At 39.6% G+C, this 22150-nt stretch overlaps 1 protein-coding gene across 12 annotated transcripts in view; it reads right to left on the reverse strand.

Annotated features, from left to right (window-relative positions):
* Positions 1–22150, reverse strand: part of WNK1 (WNK lysine deficient protein kinase 1) — a 131479-nt gene that overhangs the window by 73038 nt on the left and 36291 nt on the right. For all 12 annotated transcript variants that reach the window (XM_042468892.1, XM_042468894.1, XM_042468893.1 and 9 more), the window contains exons 2-4: positions 14485–14657; positions 10614–10834; positions 8649–8806 (exon numbers count right to left, since the gene is read on the reverse strand). In XM_042468892.1, the coding sequence (XP_042324826.1) occupies positions 8649–8806; positions 10614–10834; positions 14485–14657 (552 nt within the window). The remainder of the gene's footprint in view (positions 1–8648; positions 8807–10613; positions 10835–14484; positions 14658–22150) is intronic.

A 22150-nucleotide genomic window follows, 5' to 3' on the forward strand; every position in this document is an offset into this window, starting at 1 on the left:
CCAGGCCAGGCCTCGTCTCTCCCCCTCAAGATGGTGGTCGGGGGGAGGGCTCTTAGTCTTGCCAGGCCAGGCCTCGTCTCTCCCCCTCAAGATGGTGGTCGGGGGGAGGGCTCTTAGTCTTGCCAGGCCAGGCCTCGTCTCTCCTCCTCAAGATTATGGTAAAATTAAAATTATGGTTTTGAGTGAGTGGCTGCAGTACAAGGCATTTAACCATTGCGCCACCAAGGCTAACCAATCTAGGAAAGACAAACGAGACCCAAAATAAATCTGAAGCATCACACATTGCTGATATACAAAATACTTGATGGTGAGTTATCAATTTTTCTTCCATTCAGATATCCACTCCATTGTTGGAAATCAGGACTAGATCTGAAAACCCTAATTTATCAGATATGCAATGAATTACTTTAACCATTATTCTTCTTAAAGTTTTATTTTTTCACAAAAATGAAGCTCAAACGTAAAGCAGCCAAAAATAATTATGAGCCTATGCTTTAATCCATTCATTCACTGGGTGGTGGAAATGGGACTATCAAACTGTAATGATGCATTACACTGATAAAAAGCATTTCCTTGTGCAAAATTTCATTTAGCAGTCTTATTCAGTAGTTTATTCAGCCTTCATCTGGAGAATGTTCATGAACACCCTGTTCAGAAATATTTTCCATATTGCTATTCTTGTCTTCTGAAGTCCTCTTACAGAACACTATGGCATTTAGGTCATTTTCTCCCGGGGGGGGGGGGGGGGGGAGTGATTTGTGATCCAAAACTCTATTACAAGGGAATAAGTTCCAATGAACTCAAGAAGACGTATTCCAGAGTGAACAACAGGATGAAAACCTCTCACCTAGCAATGTATAAACCTGATAATTAACGATGTACTTATCTAAATTCAATTATGTAAACCCACTTTGTTTAACCAAATGAAGCTAGTGTGGTCCTATTATGTGTGCAAACAACATTCCTATCTTACCTGGAAATAGAGACAGACAAATAAGAATGAACTGTATTGAAAGACTCTAAAACAGTGGTCCCTAAATTTTGGGGTGCTACCACCCCTTCTTTTTGGCCAACAACCCTAGCCCCCCCCCCCCCCCCCCCCACACACACAAACACGTAATTCTTGATATTAGGTCTCCTGTTCTATTGTGAATTAAAAACAACAAAACCCGGTCACTTCTCCCTTTGCACTAGTCACCTAGGGAGCTGAAACTAATCAGCTGGCTGAGCAACGACCAAGAAGCCTCTAGCCTGTGCCAGCCTTGTGGCAAAGGCCAGTGCAGGCAAGAGGCCTCTACTGCTTTGCCAGTTGCTTGGTTGCTTCTTCCAAGGTGACCTGGTGCAAAGGGAGAAGCTTCTTTGTTGGGATGGAGAGGGGTGTAGCCAAGTGCATGGGTAGGGGATTTATAGAGGCCGCATACTCGGGACTGGAGACTGGTATGCATGAGGAAAAGGAGAGATTTTAACTACATGAACAGCTCCAAGGCAAAGGACTCTTTACAAGAATCAACCCTGGACATTCCTCCGTCATTTCCCAGTCATGTCTTCCCTACACAGCTTGAAGTGTCCCCTTGCATACATTGTCTTCTCCTGACCTGTCCAATGAAAGAAAGCAGCAGCAGCAGCACAGCTCCAACCTGCTATCCAAGTCCCAGGAAAGCCCACAAAGCTTAAGCAGGGTCCTAAATTTGAAAGAAGCATCCTTTTTGCTGCCACTTCTCCCCTGCCACTGAGTGCTCTAACTCCTTGCTTCTGTCAATCAGTCTGTCCCAAAATTACACCGCTCTGAGCCACGTAAGTGATGCCCTGCGCCCAAGCCTCAGGAGTTTCCTTCTCTATTGCCACTGTCACTACTAGCAAAAAGACATTGTTTTAAGGGACCGTAAAAGAAATTTAATGCAATCCTTATCCCCATCTTGGTCCTAAAGACCACTGTTTCTCCTATTCTTTCTTACAGAAGAAAGATGCCCTTGGATCTTCCCATTGGCCCCCGCCCCCCCGGGGGGGGGGGTGTACACTGACCACTTTGGGAATCACTGCCCTAAAACAATGAAAAGCCACTTGGTTAAATACTCAGTGTAACCTCAGGAGGTTAGCAATAAACTCTAGTGCTTTGCATACAGTAAAATCTCAAATCAGAAATCAGGTGTCCAGTTCTGGGGATCTCAGTTCATGAAAGATGTTGAGAAGCTGGAGCATGACCAGAGAAGGGCAAACAAAATGGTGAAAGGTCTGGAAACCATACCCTCTGAGGAGCAGCTTAGGGAGCTAGGAAAGTTTAGCCTAATGAAAAGAAGGCTAAGAGGGGACATGATAGTCATATTCAAATATTTGAAGGGTTGTCATATTAAAGAGGGAAGAGGCTAATTTTGCATGGCTCCAGAGACTAAGGCCCAGTACAGACCGCCCAAAAAGGGCGGTCTGCCCGTGCCTTGTTTTGCTGCGTGAGGAAGCTGCTGCAGCAGAGAAAGTGCACGGCTTCCTCATGCAGCAAAAAGAACCTGCAAAAAGCGGGTTCTTTTTGCAGCACCATGATGCCGCAGTGTGCCAATGGTGCACTCGCAACGTCACTATGGCGCCGTGATGTGCGGAAACTAAGCGTCCGGCATGGCAAAATAGCAATGCCCATCTATACAGGACGCCACCATTTTGACGCCCTCATCACGTGCGAGGGGCAAGGGGCATCTGGAAGCATCGCCCCTCGCACATGACGAGGGCACCCTATCGCGCCTGTCTGTTCCGCGCCTAAGACAAGGAGCAATGGAGTCAAACTACAGGAAATGAAATTCCACCTAAATCTCAGGAGGAACATCCTGACAGTAAGAGCTGTTCATCTCTGGAATATGCTGCCTCAAGAGTGTGGCGGAGTCTCCTTCTTTGGAGATTTTTAAAAAGAGGCTGGATGGCCATCTGTCAGGGCTGCTTTGATTAGTGGTCCTGTATGGCAGGGGGTTGGACTGGATGGCCCTTGTGGTCTCTTCGATTCTATGATTAAGAAGAAGAGCCATGGTACAAAAAAGATAATCCCCTGTAACAGATTTTGCATCATGGTTTAAAGCCTAGAAAACATAATGCAGGAGATTCAAGGACAGACTGTCCTTTAACAAGTAGCAAATTGCAAAGCACTATGCTTTGATTCATGGTTAAATACTCAGTGTACCCTCAGGAGGTTAGCAATAAATTCTAGTGCTTTGCATACATTTGTATGGAAATACAGGACATCAACATACCTGAAGTTTTAGCTCCAGGAGTTCTGCATGCTTATGGAATAGTTTAGTTGTATTATCCATTCTATTCACTAAAGATTTTTTAAAATACTTTTACTTATGGAGCACAGGTCTGGTTTTTCAGATCTTTACATTTTATTTTGCCTCCACACGAGGTATAGAGACCTCCACCAACTAATTCCACTGGTCCAACTAAACTGCTAATACTTTTTCTCTTGGTTATCATTCTTAAAATATTTAGTACTTGCTCATAGCAATGCTGGTTTATCTTCAAGATTTCCTGGTGAAATGTTATAGCTGTTGCCCTCCTCCTCCTTGAATGCTCTAAAAAGCTTTTCCATTTTCAGTATCAAAGTACAGTGGTACCTCGGGTTACGAAATTAATTCGTTCCGCGGCTAATTTCGTAACCCGAAAAACCTTCGTAAGCCGAATTGCCATAGGCGCTAATGGAAAAATAGCTCTCTGCTGCCCTCCGGTGGCGGAAAATAGCGCCGAGGTTTTTTCGTAACCCGAAGAAACCTTCGTAAGCCGAAACAATAAATCCCTATGGGATTTTTTCGTAACCCGAAAAATTCGTAACCTGGGTAATTCGTATCCCGGGGTACCACTGTATTACAGAATTCTTAATGTTTAAATATAAGAATTATATTGAGTGCAATCAAATGAATTACAATCTTTTGCGTTCTTGGTTAACCTGGCCCTTCCCTCCTATGGAATGCATGGGTATACAGAGTCCACCTTAAATCAAAACAAATTTGGCTCACATCCAAGGTGTAACCTTCCATTTGCTTTGGCATATCACTTACAAAGCAAAGTGTTTTCTTATTACTCAGTTGTACCACAACCACTCCAATCTAAATTAAGTTGAAATGTGTTTTTGTTCATCATTAGCCCTACCTTGGTAAACATTTCATAGCCCCTCCTACAGAAGATGACAAAAAGAGTTACAGTGGGCCCTTTTTACCACTGGGGTTTGGTTCCAGAACTCACATGGATAACAAAATATGTAGATGCACAAGTCCCATTAAACACAATGGAAGTAAAATGGTGTCCCTTATATAAAATGCCAAAATCAAGGTTTGCTTTTTGGAATTTATATAAATCTTTGAATACTTTCAAGCCATGGATGGATAAAGCCATGGATAAAGAATCCACAGATTTGGAGGGCTGACTGTATGACCTTCTTTTCTGGTGTGGAGAAGGGGAAATCCATCCACTTAGGCTATTAGTTACCTGTATGAGTCCCTGTTACTATTCCAAACCTTTGGTGCTGAACAGCTAGCTATTGTTCCTGACCTCTCAGCAGAAGAAAAGCACAGGACAGTATGCTGTAAAGCTGAGTATACTCACTTGGGACTAAGTCACTGAATACAAGGGGGTTACAACACAATTGTAACTGGAGAAGGTAGCCAAGGACAAGCTGAGCTGACTCTGAAGCAAATGAAGATCCACTAAAACCAAACCCTTCTCAGCCTAGGGAGGTCAGAAATTAGCAGTATCCTCACCTTCCCCTAACTTAATACCACCAGCCTTAAAGCTGTGATTGCAAAGCTAAAGCAGGTTTCAAAACTGACCTAACTAGCTCTACTCCTTTATTCCTTTTTTGGCTCATCTTCTGGTAGATTGTAGCCAGCAGAGCAATTCTGTCAGCAGATTTCTGTCAGTCCATTCACTGGAAGAAAAGGGTTATTTGTAATCTTAACCTTCTACAGTCAACTAAGGGGCTTGACAGACCATCCCAAAAGGGCGGTCTGGAGCCACCCGTTTTTGCTCCCCTGGGAGCCCCCGCAGCAGCCAAACCGTGTGGGCTCCCTCTGCACCAAAAAGAACCCGCTAAAAGTGGGTTCTTTTGGCACACATGGGCACCGCCATCAGTGCACAATTAGCATGCTGTGGCACATCAATGACGCAAGCACAGCGCCCCAACGTACAGACGCGGCACCATGCTTGCATCATCATGGCGGCCCCCATAAGGACAGGAGGCCACCATGATGGCGGCATCTGTATGGATTAGGGTTTGGGAGTGTGCGGTTGGTGTGTGCTCCCGAACCCTAGAATTGGTGCCGGCATGCCACTTCCCACCCATCTGTCTCGGGCCTATCTCTTTAAGTTAAATTTTCACTTTTTTTCAAGTTACTCCCATGAAAAGTTCACTACTAAAGGGCACCAGTTAAAAGAATAGTGTTAATGTGCATAGTGCTTTAAACAATAATGAAGCAGAGGCCTGCTTCTAAATTTTGTAAATGTGTATGATGCTTTACACAGTAATAAAGCAGACTCATTTCTTATGGCTAAAGGAAAAAGCAATGGCAACAGAGTAAATGCAGATTAAAGGAAAAGGAAGAATCAAAATGAAAATGCTGTGTGAAAGGATGGATAATGACCTTGTCAATAGATACAAAAGCATCACATGATAAGAAAAGCTTGAGAAGAAAAATGGGGGATAAGGTTTTTCTATGCAAACACAAAAAATTATATAGGTAGAAAGAGAAGCAATTAAGAACAAAAACATAAGCAAGAAAGAGTCAGATAATTTAGTGAGAGTGATTTAAGAATAGAACAGATGGGAAAGGGAAAAAGGCAGAAACTGGCACATTACAGGAATAATACAAAGAAAAATGAAACTGGAAAGGGTTTAAGAGAGGAAGGATGTAACAAGACACACTATCTTGATAATGTAGCTACAGTAGTCGTGTGAATAGGGTGACTGGCAGCAAAATGGAAGGAGTCAAAGAAAGAAGGTAAGAGTGATTTGGCATTAGAGGGTGGGCATAATTGTGAAGGAATATGGCGGCATACCTTGGAAAACAACAGGATCAAAGGTACAGAGGATTTAAACAAAGATAACAGGATTATAAACTCATCACATGAGATGGGCAAAGAGAGGAAGAAGACTACTGCACTACACTCTTACAGTGTTGCTATTCCATTTTAACTGCTCTGGCTGCCTCCTGTTGCATTCTGAGATTTGCAATTTAGGAAGGGTTATTTAGAATTCTCAACGATAGAGATCTTAAGCCTCATTGAACTATAAACCCCAGAATTCAACAGGAGACAACCAGAGCAGGAAAAGTGGAATAGCAGTACTATAAGAATATAGTACGGTAATCTATAAAGGCTCATAGTAGCACAGGGTTAGGGAGAGCAGGTTAAGTATGTTGAGACGTTGAGATCAGAACAGCTGTATCCTTTTTAAGTAAGCAAAGTAATGAGCAGCAAACAATGGAGGAAGTAAGGCAGGCCTCACTAAGGTGAAGAGAACAGAGAAGGAGTATTGGAAACATGCAGATCCCAGACAAGTAATAAATCAGACTAAGAGGTTCAAAGACATACACACAAGATGTTACAGTTTTGTTTGGAATGCTTGTCTACACTACTGAAAAATCCAATGATAGTAATGAAAAAGGAGAACTAATATGATCAAACACAGAGAGAATGGGCATTTTAACTGCAAAAGAATTTAGCACCTATGCTAATCAAATGAACACAAATTTATTCTTGTAAGGTATTTAGAGTCACCAAACATTTTACTGAGGCATTTTTCCCTCTGTGACAATGGGAGGCAAACTTCACTATTGAATGTGGTAAGACATACTGTACATAAATAAGAGAGTACATGGTGACTATTCATTCTCAGTAAAACAATGATCACCTGTGTTTCTCAATGACTCACTGTTCTAAGCATCCAGAACTGAGGGAAAGTAAGTCCAAAGCAGTAAGCCTGTGGTTCCCAAATGCTGGTCCTCCAAATGTTTTTTATTTCAGCCCCAGAATTCCTGGCTATTGGCCAATGTGGCTGTGGCTTCTGGGAAATGATGTCCCAAACTCCTGGAGGACCAACGTTTGGGAATCACTGTAGTAAGCCATGCAGATAACACAAGTAGTTTTCTCTATGACAAGAAGAGTTGCAATACCTCTTTACAGGGAGTAAGAAATTATTAAATCACAGCTAAAATCAACTGCAGCATCACCTATCCCCAGAAGATGCAATCTTGAAGGACACAAACCCAGAGAGCAGTGATCTATACAAAGGCAGCACAATAAACTGTATACTTTAGGGTCATGAATACTTCTTGTGACACAATATGCTCTTTCGCCGTACACTTCTATGCTCTGTTGACACATAATTTGGAGAATGTCTATGGCTCAGGGATACGTGTCTTGAATGCAGAAGGTCCTGGATTTGATCCCTGGCATCTTTAGGCAGATGTAGAAAAGAATTTTGCCTGAAAAGCTGGATTTGCTTTTGCTAGCTGAGACTGTCAAGATTGATCTAGAGGGAATAATGCTCCAGACTGATATTAGGCAAGTTCCAGTGCTCCTAGTTTGAAAATGATTGCTCCCGTCAAACTTAATTGTTTTAACCAGGTAACAGAATGAGCAAACGGTGTCAACCAGTTTGTTACTCCACCAAACGCCACTGGGTCTGAAGAAGAAGAGCCCTCCCCTTCCGCCTTCCAACTGTCATCTGTTGGCCTAGAGGGAGTGAAAGCACAGCCCAAACGCCATTGGGCCTGAAGAGGAAGAGCCCTCCCCTCCCTCCTTCTAACTGTCATCTTCTGGCCTGGGAGGGAGTGAAACGCCATCGGGTCCGGCCTCGATCAAGAAAAAGAGCCCTTCCTCCAGTCCATCTGCCTTGGTCCAGGCCTCAGAGGGAGAGAAGAATGCTGGACCTGATCCCTTCCCCCCCCCCCCATTCCCTTCTCCTTTTGTGTTGTGTCTTTTTAGATTGTAAGCCTGAGGGCAGGGAACCGTCTATTATCCCCACTGTTGTAAGCCGCCCAGATTCCCAGTGATTGGGTGGCATATAAATCCTATTATTATAAATATCAATTGGTGATAATCTACTTAATAATTATGTAAAATACTCTCACTGGAAAATATACTAGTTTAAAAGACCCTTTAACACATGGTAGAAAAAGAGGTGCATTAAGTGGTGCTTACAACAACTGGTTCAACCAAGCATGTAAAAGTCTGGTTAAACAATGCCTTTCAAGAATTCTTTTACAATCCAAAGTATTTGTTCAAATTAAGTAGTAATATTTGAAGCCAATTTTTAAAAGTAGTATACATGCGTGCACACTGATATGCCCCCAAATTTCCACCATTATCATGTTTTAGTCTGTTACAGTTCCTTTTTCTTGCAGCATTACCCGAATGTATGCCAGTAAACATTGGGATTCAAATTTCTGATTTCCACACGAGTTAAATTTGGCTCGTGTCTTCTTCTTTAAGCATCCTTCAACCTTTAGCCCCTGATGTAGTCCTAGAAAAGAAAGTCTCCGGGTGCTTCCCACAAACAGTGCCTTCCTTTTATTCCCTCTTGGACTGCCAACCATTTATATCAATGAAAGAGGCAATTTATTTTTATTGCTGGCAAGAGCTCTACAAATCAGCACAGGGGTACATAGGAGACTTACACTGGTCACTCGACGGTAGATCTGCGCAGCATTTTGACATTCAGAATAAGGATATTCAGACGTAGCCATCTCAAGCATACACATCCCAAAAGCATATACATCGACGGATTCATCGTATTTCTCCTCATACATCTCAGGTGCCATGAACTCTGGGGTACCTTAAATTAAAAGAACGATTCAGACTCTAAATGTCTCAAAGCGAGCAGAGGTTGCTGGCGTTACTCACCGCAGAAGGGTGCAGATGGGCAGACCTGTGAGAAAAGAAGTGGAGGCAAAAAGAAGAGGGAGGACACCCTCAGTCATTCTTTTTCATTAACATATCCCATGGATCTTCTATTGCAAGGCCTTTGCAAGAAGTGAGGAACTGATTTTAAAGTTTTACATGTTCATAAATATTATCGGACATTATAATGTAACAGGTACAAAATCAGAGGATTCAGTTGTAATGAACAAACTAAAGATAAACCCAAAGTTGCTTATAAATGGAGCAAAATAAAGTGAGACACTAGCTAGGCTGCAAACCAGATACATGTTAACCACACTTACCTTTCCCCCCTGAGAATAAGGAGGCCCAATGTTCCTTTCAGCATACCTGCCTGCCCTCTGCTGTAAAAAATTAGTACTGGCAAGAGTCCACAGCTAGTGTCTGACTTGCAACACTCCATTTGCTTTTCAATTGTGTCACTTTAAACAAAGCCTTGCAATGAAAAACCCTGCATCTATGAATAAAGACTCCTTAAAAATTAATTTTAAAAAAATTGTTCTGCAAAGGCCACTCACCAGAGCCCTTTTCACATACTTACCATTTCACCTGCAGTACATTTTATAGGTCTACTGCAGATACAGGAAATAGTGAGGGACATCCTACAGGCAAAAATACTCAGAAATATAGAGAGATTCAGTTATAGACACGGAGCGTGAGATTCAACAAACCCTTAATAAGAAACTATTATCAGGAGATGCACTATCCCTGAAGTATCAAACCAAGGCACCCTTCCATGTGATGGGGCGCTGTACAGTATAATCAGAGATACTTAGTGCCAGATACTGTATATTTATATTGAGAAGACTATATCCCGCAGCAGAATGTTGTTGGCAAGTAAGTTTTCCAATCTCTGTCAACTCTCCTGTGGTTTAATACTGTAATGTCCAAACCATAACTGAAAATAAACATACTAAGGCAATTGTTTAAAAAAATCCGAATATGGCAGTTTTCCAATTGAAAACTGAACACAACACATGGAAAGGAGATTGCTAGATTCAGGAAGTTAATCATTTCCCACTGAGTATTCTTCCTTTTTCACCAACAGTTAATGTTTCTAGACTGGCTGGAAAGCAGGAAATGTTTAATTATGACAAAGATCAAGATATTTGTAAATGTGGATCTGTACCCCTAAAAGCAAGTGATAAAAGATGTGAAAACAGGACTTCAAAAATGACTACTGATTGCATCTGTAACACACACACACACACACACACACACACACACACGTAGATGCAGACTAATAAGGAGCAACTTCTCCATTATTAGCCCACATCCTTCACAAACACAGTAGCAGAACAGAGCTGATAAAACTAATTATCTGGTAACAGTCTCAGACCAGTTCACAGATCTATATATGTAGTAGCCCCAAAATTGTATGTATAATGCAACATTTTCTTTGGTATACCTGAAAGAATTTCCATTTGAACATCTATGCTTTTCCTTAATACCATTTTGCGATAATTACTTTTGTTAAGATCTAAGTACCTTTGTTTGATCAACAGTATTCTGCTACCTATAAGAGTCTGTGCTCCTACAGTTTTTTCTAGAGATAATATTCAGATATCAGGAACCCATATTTAAGAACATCTATGGCTCCATGAATTTTCATGACAGAAGAATGAAACCTCTGAAGCAAACTTCTAAATTCTACTAGGATACCAAAACTTCTGAACAGCTGTCAGAACAGAACCAGAACTTACCTATCACACTCTTGGCAAAAGATGCTCGCTTCAAGGTTGCCAGACCCAAGTCTCCTATTTTGACTGATCCCGTGGGGCCCGTGATAAAAATGTTGTCACATTTCAAGTCACGATGGATAATGGGAGGAGTACGAGTATGCAAGAACTGCAAACCCTTCAGTATCTGCCGGCACCAACTTCGAAGTACTTTAATTTTCATCACTTTAAACCTTTTTAAATATCTAGGCAAGAAAAGCAAAATAAAACCATAAGCCTCTAGTTTTACCTTGACATTTATGCTATTGGATTACTTAGTTGTACTATGAATAAAAGGATCATTCAGCATTACATTCAATAAGTCAAACTCAACACCAGAAACTAAAGAACCATGGCTAAAGATGAGAAGTGTAGTACAGGTTGAGTCTCCATTATCCAGAATTCCATAATCCAAAATATTCCAGAAAACAAAACTATTTTTATGGGTGGCAGAGACAGTGACACCTTTGTTTTCTGATGGTTCAATGTACATAAAGTCTGTATCATGCACATAATTATTTTAAAGTTCTGTATAAAACTACCTTTGGGTTATATGGATAAGGTGTATATGAAACATAAATAAATTTTGTGTTTAGACTTGGAAGGGCAACTATGAAGGAACTAGACAAGATCTTGAAGTGTAAAGATGTATCATTGAATATTAACAGTAGGATTGTCCATGCCCTCCAATTTCCAATCTCTATCTATGCTTGTGAAAGATAATAATTTTGTTTAAACTTATCTATTATGTTCATTATGCATATATTTGAGGAATCAGCAGCCATGAGACAACAGTGTTGCCTAAAACAGTTAATCAAAAAGAACTGGCTGTGGACAACCAACTTTTAAGAATCAAAAATATAAGTTAAAAAGTCAAAGTTGAGCTAAACTATCTTTATAATATGCATATTATGGAATGGTAATGGAAAACTATGCAGTGATACCATCAGCAAATGTTCAAATGCTATCTGAAGTGGCTGAAAAAGCAAATAATGCCACCTCAACTCCCTCCCCCATTCTTCACATTCATGATGGCTTTCTATAGCCCTCTCTGAGTTTTTATTCCAAGCTGAGCTTCAATTTCTCTCAAACTATCTCACAAATGCTTTTTACAAGGCTGTTTTCACAGCAGGATTAATGTCTGTAATGTGATTTCAAAACCCCTCCTTTGAACTACAGAAATTGGAGTAATGGGGATTAGCATCAATCATCCTAAACTGGCAGCTGTCCAAATGATTCTATCAAGACATGCTTTACAATGAAGTGGATAAGCAACATGCATGCAACTGCTGTGGAATAATCATGATAACCATCTATTGTAAGATCATATTTGCTAGTTAGAGTATCCTAAGCACCTGCCACAGATTGTGACAGGGGTAGCATCTTTTGAACTTTATACAAAAAATCTGTAAAACAAACACAGCCTGCCACTGTACAGGTGCGAGAGGGCAGTTTTGCTATAGGATGCACTTTCAGGTCAAAGCAGCTTCATTGAGAAATTAAATTATTCCCCCTGGAATTGGGAACTACTGTGGATATGTCTAGGGTAACAGGGACAATGAGGTTATTCAGACCCACAGAAATTCTTTTTTTGTTCTTCCAGATTTCCAACCAGGAGCCAAAAGTTCGGAAGCCTCTGGAAGTACTGACTGACACTCCATTCACAGACTTGAGATAATGAGACAGAACTGCAGTACAAAATGCACCTCACTAAAAAGAAGGCTCAGCCCTTCTTATCATTAGTATGCAGACAATGGCATCAGCAAACACCCCAGAAGAACATTAAGATCTTCAGGAACTCTTAATCTCTGTGTCTGTCTAGGAAAAGGGAAGTTCAAGTCTTGAACAAGGCCTGACTGAGCTCCTCTGATTAAGCTGCAGTAGCTAAGTGGTTGCTACAGTGACCATAGCTTCCCTCCTCCAAACAAACAAAAACGTCTTTTCATTCAGACTTGACATTCTGCATTTTCTCCCCTTCTTCAACTCTGGAACTCCCTCTCTTGAGTGATAAGCTTGGCTCCTTCTCTCTTATCTTTTCAGTTTTATTTTATTAAAATACTTCTATAACACTCTGTATTTGGAGCTCTCAGGGCTCAGTGCAACCAAATAAAAATAAACTTTAAAACAATTCAACACATTTTAACTAAAGCAAGCAAACAGAAAATAGAAAACAAAATCCACAATCCGACAAGTCCAGAACCAAGTCATGTGTTCTGTGTCCCCAAAGCTACAGTTTTAACTTAGAGCCAGAATTAGGCCAAGAGCAGTAACAATTAGGCCTCTAAAGGTGTTCCATAACCAGTGGACCACAACTGAGAACCCCTTTTTATATGTGCCTTCAAGTTGCCTGTCAACCTATGGCGACCCATGAATTTCATAAGGTTTTCTTAGGCAAGGAAAGTGGTGGCTTTGCCAGTTCTTTCCTCTGAAATAGACCTATAGCACCTAGTATTCATTAGCAGTCTCCCATCCAAGTACTAGCCAGAGCTGGCCCTGCTTAGCTTCCAAGAACAGATGGGGTCTAGTGCCTTTAGGAGGTCTGCATCCTAAATACTCCCTTTAATTTCAGGATAGATAATTATAGTGTTTTGATTTATTATTACTCACAATTAACTATTCGTTTATAATGTTATGCTGGTTGTTTGGTTTGTCTCATTTCTTTTAATTTAGGGGGTTTAAAGCGTTTAAACAATTGTTAGTTTTAGTATTATTAACAATGTCTGGTTGTTTTATTGTTAAAAATCTTGTGTGTGTGTGTGTGTGTGAGAGAGAGAGAGAGAGAGAAAGAGAGATCCTTTTTGGGAGGTCTGTTAGTCAAAAGTGGACTATCTTAAATAAATCCATAAAATTACTTTAGAAATTCCTGTAATGATATTGTTAACCAACCACTTTTCCATTCTCCCTAAAGTTTTGTGCAAAACTACCTCACTCAAGTAGTATAAACAATAACTCATGTCTTAGAATTAAACAAAGCAAGGGTAGCCAGTAGGACTGTGTAAAATCAAACTTTAAAAATATATTTTTGAATTAGGCTTGTTAACATAAATATTTATGTAACAAAGCTTTTGCTATTTAATTTATTTATAGTTACTGGTGAAACTGAGAAACAAAGGGGATATAAAATATCTTAAGATTAATGTAGGAATCACACTGTAGTATCACACAAGTCAAGACAGATTCATAGTTATCAAACAGATGTTGTGCTGCAGACAGATAATCACTTTGCTGCAAAACATCTGAAGTTCTCATAGAAAAATAACATGTTATTGTTTTTTGTGTCCATTCTGGGATACCAATAGACCTTGCAAAGAACTGAAACTGAGATATTTTCACTAACTTTTCTGAAGACCTTTTGCATCACTTAACAATTTACTATAACTTGAAACCTGACAGCTTCTGCTTCAGTTAAGGAACTCTAATTGCAAATACAGTTTCCTTATTTGAAACTAGAATTCCATAATCATAGTGCATGCCCTTACTGAACCTGATACAAAATGTAATGAAAAGATGTCAATGTTTTCATGACCACTAGAGGACTCACTTGTTACTTATTTGGTCTGGAATTCCAAGCATTTGCTATACTAGAGACATGATATAGCTTGCCAGGCTTCAAGAGCTCTTATTTCTTCCTCACACTGACAAGAGTCCAGGCAGTTTCACAAATAAGAAGCCAGAAAATAACGCAAAAGCTACCATGCTAAACCTCTTTTGCGGAAACAGTAAACTGAAAAGTACATTAAAAGTTTTTTCTTTCCCCTGAGCTGGATTAATACAGAATACTTTAGTTTTCAGTAATTTTCACCTCCATGTTTATCATTAATGTAAGACTCATTAATGCGGGGCGAGCCATACTCACGTTTTCAGTGTACCAGATGTCATGAGCTCTGTAACCAGAACAATACACTTCTTTCCCTTTACTGTAGATTCCCAGGAATCATAGAACCGAACAATGTTAGGATGCTGAAGTCCTTTCAGCATTTCAGCCTCCTCTTTAAACCGTTGTCGTTCTGATTTGGATAGCTTTCGATCCTAAAAACAAACAGCAAAAAGCATATATCAAGAACCCTTCAATAAAGGGTAAAATTGGAAATAATTATGCTTTAGAGTGGCCCTTTACAGGGGAAGCCACTGCAGAAGTATATTTGAGCCAGTATCACTGTCACAACTATTACCTTCCTATCTGCTTAGGGTTTGTTTGCTACTCACCAAGCCATCAGCCTTCCCTTACATGAGCCTCAAAACCAGCCACTAAATTCAACCCATGCCTCACGCCATTTCCTTTTCCTGCCAGCAGACAGTGCTGTCACACAGCCACAGGAAGCTATTTCCATCACTAAATGATGATGGGGGATGGAGCTCTCTGTCTCTCTCCCTGCCCAAGTCACTGTCACACTGGATGATTGACATTTTGCTCCTACTCTTGCCCAACTAAAGTGTGCTGTAAGTAATGAGTGGCTGAAAGCATTCAACAGAAGGAACACACAAACCTATCACTACCCAACCTGGTTTTGGCTTCTTCTGTAGAGACATCTGTCTTGATGATAGGGATGACTGGCTCCTGCTACATCTATCCAGACATTAACAGCAGTGATTCCCAAACTTTGGTCCTCCAAATGTTTTGGACTTCAGCTCCCAGAATTCTTGATAGCTAGCCAAGCCGGCTGGGGCTCCTGGGAGTTAAAGTCCAAAACACCAAGAGGACCAAAGTCTGAGAATCACTGCTAATAGCTACATCTAAAAGGCTGCAGTCCTCATAAGCAGAATTCTGTAATCTTTTTGTGCAAAATGTTCAAACAAAACCATTACTAACAATATATATGTACATTTGTGTCATTGCTTGATGACAGTTTACAACAGCTGAAGGATCTTGCTCTGACTAAAGAATAAAGTTCATAACAAGAAGAATGCATCAAAAGGAGACCTTCAAACTTAATCTCATCAGACCTCTCTAAGAATCCCTAAGAGATGCCAGCGGAGCAATTCAACAATCCTTTTAATGTACCATAAAACTGACAAGAGGGATCTGGCCCATTCTCCTCAAAGGCGGCACATGCACGCAGCTGTGCCAACACGGTCATGCGCATGCTGCACCGCCATGGAAAGAACAGGACTTGAGGTCCCATGAAATTTGCCATCTTCAGAGCCGGGGATCCAGAATGTGGAAACGAGGAGCCAACTGTACTTTTTAAATATATATATTTTTATTGATTTTTTAAAAAAATAATAAAAAATGAGTAATACACTGGGTATTAATAAACAACCCCAGACAAAACATTGTCATTGTTTACTTATCTATAATTAAAAATTGTCCTGATATATATTCTGCTTCCGTTTCTTTACTTTTTCTTCACAACTATAAATAACTTTATAAACTCTACTTTCTATTCAAGTCCATATTATTGTTCTCTAAGTGTTTAAATCTTAGTAAACCTTCTGCTAGTATTAAATAAAATGAGCAAATACAACACAAATGTTATCGGTATGATTCTTATAATTCTCCTAAATCCTAAACATTCAATTAATTATTATTCCAGTATAGTTTCCTGTACTTTTGAAAGTTATTACACCCCACTCTTTCTCATAGGGTTAAGGGAGCTTACAATACTCCTCCTGCCCCCAAAATGTTAATTCAGGTGTTGAGGTGAGACTGAGCTGCCAGTCTAGTCAGCTGTTGTATACCAAATAAAAAACCTCAATTCACGCAAGAAAATGTCTTTGGTTAGCACGGCAAGGAAGGCTACAAACCTGAAATACTTGAGATAAGATTAGATGTTACAGGAGATGAAGCTGTATTCACTGCTGCTCTCCCATCTAATGCCATGTCAACATGCAATACATCACCACTCTTTGAATTAACTACTGATAATAGTCAATGACCTTCAAAACCCTATATATTGGATCTAGCTTACCTATCAGATCACCTCCTCCCATATCAGCCCCATACATTCATATTTGTCCCATACCTGGCTCATATGAATTTTCTCCTCTGGGGGGACATTTATTCCAGTCAGCGAGGACTAGGTTGGCAAATGAACCCGGAACAGGGAACTTTCTGTCTTAATTTCCAGAATAAATCTCTAGTTTCTACTACACTACGATGCTATCTTGGTTATTGGGAACTGGGTCCTCCAATCCTGACACCAGAGGACTTTTTCCTCAACTGCGCTTAGACTCTGGAATGACCTGTCAGAAGACATTCAAGCTGAATTTGTTGTTGTTTGCTGCCTTTGAGTCAACCTCAACTCATGGCTGCCCTGTGAATGTAATTATCTCCAAACCAACCTATCCCCTGTCTCTCTGCTCATATCCTGTAGGCTCAGGCCTGTGGTCTCTCTGACTGAGTCTATCGAACGGAATACGCAGTCTTAATTTAGAACAGCATTAAAAGCCAGTCTCTTACAGCAGACCTATCCAGAAGATTTTTAAATTATGACTTTAAAATTATGGATTTTAAACTGATGCTATATGTCTTCATTGGTTTATGTATTTAACTGATGTTATGTGTTGTAATCTGTTGCTCTTCCCCATGTTGGTCTCTGTTGTTCTTTTCCCACTATACTTCAACACAACCATCCACCTTCTATTGTTAACACTTTCTATTATTACTGGGACATGCTTATTTCTAAACTCTGTGTTCACTTGAACATATTAAACTTTTAAGAAATCCAGGTCCTTGTCTCAAAAACTTAGAAAATGGACTTCTTTAATGTGGAATACAAAATAATCCTACAGCTATATTTCAAAAGAGTATGGGAAACCCTGAGCATCTGGGAGCTGGAAAAGTATCATAAATGTGGCATTATGTGTAATGTTGTTCTAGAAATTTAGAAAAGCTGATTAATCTGAGAAGTTAATATGCAAGACCTTCCACAAGTATGAACTTGACCGTTACAGCTCTATCACGGAGTATTCTAGCAGAATATTTGTCCTAGAGCCATTCTTCTCTAAACTTCAATGAAAGAAATCCATGTTATGTTGGAGGAATTAATACTACCTGCTTTAAATGTAGATGTGTTTACACTCTCAGAAGCATGCAGTGAATAACAATTCTGGAAATACACTACCGGTAAATAATTTTCAGCCGATTAGACATACATTTTGTAACAGCTCTGAAGAAGATGGCAACTTTTAAATGTGGAGGTCCTGAACCAACTGCTTCACAGAATTCTCCTTCGTCATCATCAAGGAAAATGGGAAATTTTAGTTCCAGAGTTATGTTCCACTGCAAAATTCTCAAAGACTTAGACCTACAATGTAAGAGCATTGAGACCTGAACTGTGCTAAACTATGTGATCAGGTTTCAGCCACCAGCCACACATATTTGTTTTTGCTTTTGGGGGTTGGTGGGTGGGTGGGTTAACAGACAAAAACCAGATGGAACCAAAATTGTCTCAACAAATCTACTGTATCTGTGTTAGTTACAGTTTTTGCAAACAAGGAGAGCTGACAGCTTCTTATAACAAATGTTCTACCTCTTGTGGACACGTGGTTCCTGGCTCCCAAGAATTCATTCTACGCCCATACACATTTATTTGGCATATGGGCCATTTTTTTTAACATGCAAAACATTGTGTTTTTCAATGAACAACCAAAACATGTACATACTTCAACATTCTTCACTGCTAACAAGACAGCAAAACCAGCCCAGTTAACATGTGTTTCTTACTGGAAACTTAAAAAAAAAACTTCTGGATTCCACCTTGGAATATTTTTTTTTACTTGAGATGCTTTCCCCATTCTTAGCAGGGTGTGTCTGATGCTAACTGTTCCAAAGCCTTTCAATAACAAAAGTGGAACAATGCCCTTCAACTGACATTTTTTTAACCATATAGTTTTCTACTAAGAAATGCCAAATCCACTATGGTATACAGGCCAGTTGTTTAAAGGAGATAAAACACTGTATGAAATTTTTCAACCATGCCCCAATGCTTATCAATTTCAATTTGTTTTAGTATGTAGTGATTAACAGTGGACCAATGTTTATATGAAGAGTTTATTTTAAGGGATGTTGTAAACAGATATTTCAATAGTTTTTCTGAAAACTAACTAGTTTGGGAACTGAAATCCCAAAGGATCATCTAAAATACGGATCTATGCTGTTTTTCCTCAATAGCAAACTCAACTGCAAATTCCAACCATATCCTGCTTAAACAGTGTTGTCTTCTGAGTGAACTGAAGCAGATGAATGAAGCCTACTATGTTAGTTTCCTTCATTCCTTTCCACCCACATTAAATTGGTTTGACATTGTTTCAACAGAAATGCAATGCTACCCAGCATGAGACTTGAAGGAGGGCACTAAATGTGGACAGAAAAGAAAAGAATCCTTCCAAATCAGGACTAGCCTTTCTTGGCAATTTTTATTTGACAGGTTTGCAACAATGAAGACAGCATTCATTATTAGAAAAGCTCCATGAAGTGTAACAATATGCACTTTAGAACAAGTACACCAACATCACAGCCCTAATTATTTCTGAAGACTAACCAAATTTGTCTGTTGCAAGGGGGGAGGACACTCCTGTGGTAACTTAAAGGCCAGCAAATATATTAAAGCATGAGCAATAATACATGGTTTTATCATGCTATAATCCAAAGAAGTTCAAGCTACAATAAATTTGTTCCTAATGTATCATTACTTCTAATTATCTTAAAAGTGACAGACTTGTATAAAAAAAATACATTCAACATTGGGACATCATCTTGCTTTTGGCATTATCGCTCTTTCTGTATTGGGCAGGCATATTAAACAATATCCACAGACTTAACCAGCCTTTATGGCAATAAGTATTTTCTTCAAAAACTTCTCCTATTTGGTTACTAAGGATGGAGCCCCATCTGTAATATCAACTTCATCCAACTGCAAACCAAAGTAAGTACAGCCCATTTCCAAATCTTTCACTATAGTGACAGTTTTTAAATTCACAAGTGGAGACTCACAAAACATGTTACGTTTGTGTTACTTACTGTGCACCTTCAAGTAATTTCTAACTTACGGTAATCCTACGGTGAACTGGTTATAGGGTTTTCTCGGCATGGTTTGTTCAGAGGGGATTTGACATTGCCTTTTTCTGTGACTTGCCCAATGTCACTCGGTGAGTTTTCATGGCTGAGCAGAGATTTGAACCCTAGTTTCCAGAGTCATAGTCCAATATTCATACACCACACTCTCTCTCTCTTAAGTTTGGGTACTTTGCTAAAATCTTTCTTCTACTATGAAAAGAAATGGATGAGAAGTAAAGACCTCTAACAGAGAGGCCCTCTTCTAACCCACTTCTCTGCTGCCAACTGTCCATGCATTCACACGCATTTTCCCAGAAGAAATATTAAAATATACTAAAAGACTAGCAAAATCCAGTGTGCATGACTATGACTATGGCCCAAACCGCATGGGCTATATAAAGCAGCTTCTGTCCACTTTGGGAGTGTGGCATTTAGATGATACACTCCCAAAGCAGTCAGAAGCCCCATGTGAGGCTGCGCTAAGGGGCTAAAGCCAGCACAAAAAGGAGCGGCAATAATCTGTTCCTGACGGTGCCGACATGGGACTGTGGTGGCAGCCTGCTTTGGGAGCAAGCTATGCAGTCACTGCAGTCCTGGCATGATCTCAAACGGGGTGGCCAGAGGCCACTCTTACAGAGCCATCTGCTTTGCCCCTATCTTTCAAATTCCATTTTGGCACTTCACATGCTATTTCTAAAAGAGGGTTATATGGATCGGGCATCAGACATCAACATCCATCTGGCACCTATCAAGCACTGAGGTTGGGAATTGTATCTCCAGCTCCAAAGCTTGTAGTTCTTTTCTTCACCTGCTTCTTCTTCTGATTTTAATACTTCCTTCTGAGAGAGAGAAGTCCAAAACACACTGCTAAAATAATCCAGTTTGATAACAGTTTAACTGTCCTGGCTCAATGCTAGGGAATCCTGGGAATTGTTGTTTATTATGGCACCAGGTCTCTGATAGACAAGGCTTAATGTCTCACAAAACTACAGTTCGCAGAATTCCCTACCAATGAGCCAGGGCAGTTAAAGCCGTCTCAAACAGGATTATTTCTGCAGTGTGTTTTGGACCAAGGAGAGAGAGAGAGCATACACAGTGCAATGAGAGCAAGGAAGAAAGACTAGCAGAAGTCACTCCTGTTCTCTCACCCCCCCCCCCCAAAAACAAAATCTGGATTAAAGAAATTTGCAAGTATAAAGAAGGGTAAATGGGACATGGCAAGGAGATTCAGGTAGGCTCATGGGGGGGGGGGGCGTCAACCAGCCCTCCTCCAACACTTTTTATTTTTTTCAAATTTAATGTTATAGGCTTCCTTTCTACCATAGGCTTTTCTAAACAGCTTATTATAAAAATGTATAACCACTCAAACAAACTTTCTTTATAAATGAAAATTATACTTATTCCATAATTAAGATTGCCCTTTGTTCTGGAAACAGATCCCTGAAATTCAGGAAATCTAATCAAGAAGTATGTATCACTAATCACTGTGAAGTTTTCAGAAGAGTTCCAAAATGCAAAGGCTATTCCACCAAAACCTCAATTTCTAATATGTGATTAACAAGACAAAACAAACTCAGATCTTAATTCTCAGAGGCGTGTTAAACTGCATTTGAGATCTTATAATTTTAAATGTACAGAATTTTTTTTTACACTAAACACACAAGCACTATACAGTATAGTCTCGGATTACAGTTCTGCAAGATGAGTGTGCTAATATTTTATAAAGGACAAATATTTCAAAGAATCTCAAGAATTCAAGAAAGCATAACAACTGAACCTATTGGAACTTGGTTTTTGTTTACATCAATGTAATAAAGGCTATTTATAAAAAGAACGGCAAGCATTTTAACAAGTGTTGCACATCCACAAAGTCTGGTATTGTTCGCACCAGATATCTACACAAAAGATGCAAATTGTTCTGCTGGGTTTCTTCTAATACTGGTGTTGAAAAGGCAGACATTTTATGTTTGTAATACCTGTGCACAGTGTTCATATACACAAGAAATTGATGGGAACAGACAGATGTCTAGGAGAAAATTCTAGCATCTATGGACCTGTAAATGGGGATATATACATATTCATGCATGCACGCTCACATACACACATATTGAACTGAACAGAGCCAGAAGGGGGCCAGTTCCATATACTATCTTTTTTTCTTTCCAAAAATGGGAAGTATTAAATATTTCTATATACAAGAGAAAATAAGCATTTTGCATAAATTTTGTTATGAAATATGCTTAGGGAAAGGACATTATTATCCTCCCCTATATATTTAAAATTAGAATGTGAGTAAAACATACTGTGCAACATAAATGCTGTTATCAGATGTTTCATAAAGTTACTGTTTCATTTTTTTGTTCATATATATATATATATATATATATATATATATATATATATATTCTATTTCCCCTTTACAAGGCTAACTGAAGGAAGCTGTCCCAGGAAAATACCATCTTCAGAAAGACTTGGGTAATATTTGTAACTGTCAGAGGTTTGCTTGTTCAGTTTTTCTAATACA

The sequence above is a fragment of the Sceloporus undulatus genome, chromosome 5, assembly GCF_019175285.1.
Source record: "Sceloporus undulatus isolate JIND9_A2432 ecotype Alabama chromosome 5, SceUnd_v1.1, whole genome shotgun sequence".
NCBI classification, from domain to species: Eukaryota; Metazoa; Chordata; class Lepidosauria; order Squamata; family Phrynosomatidae; genus Sceloporus; species Sceloporus undulatus.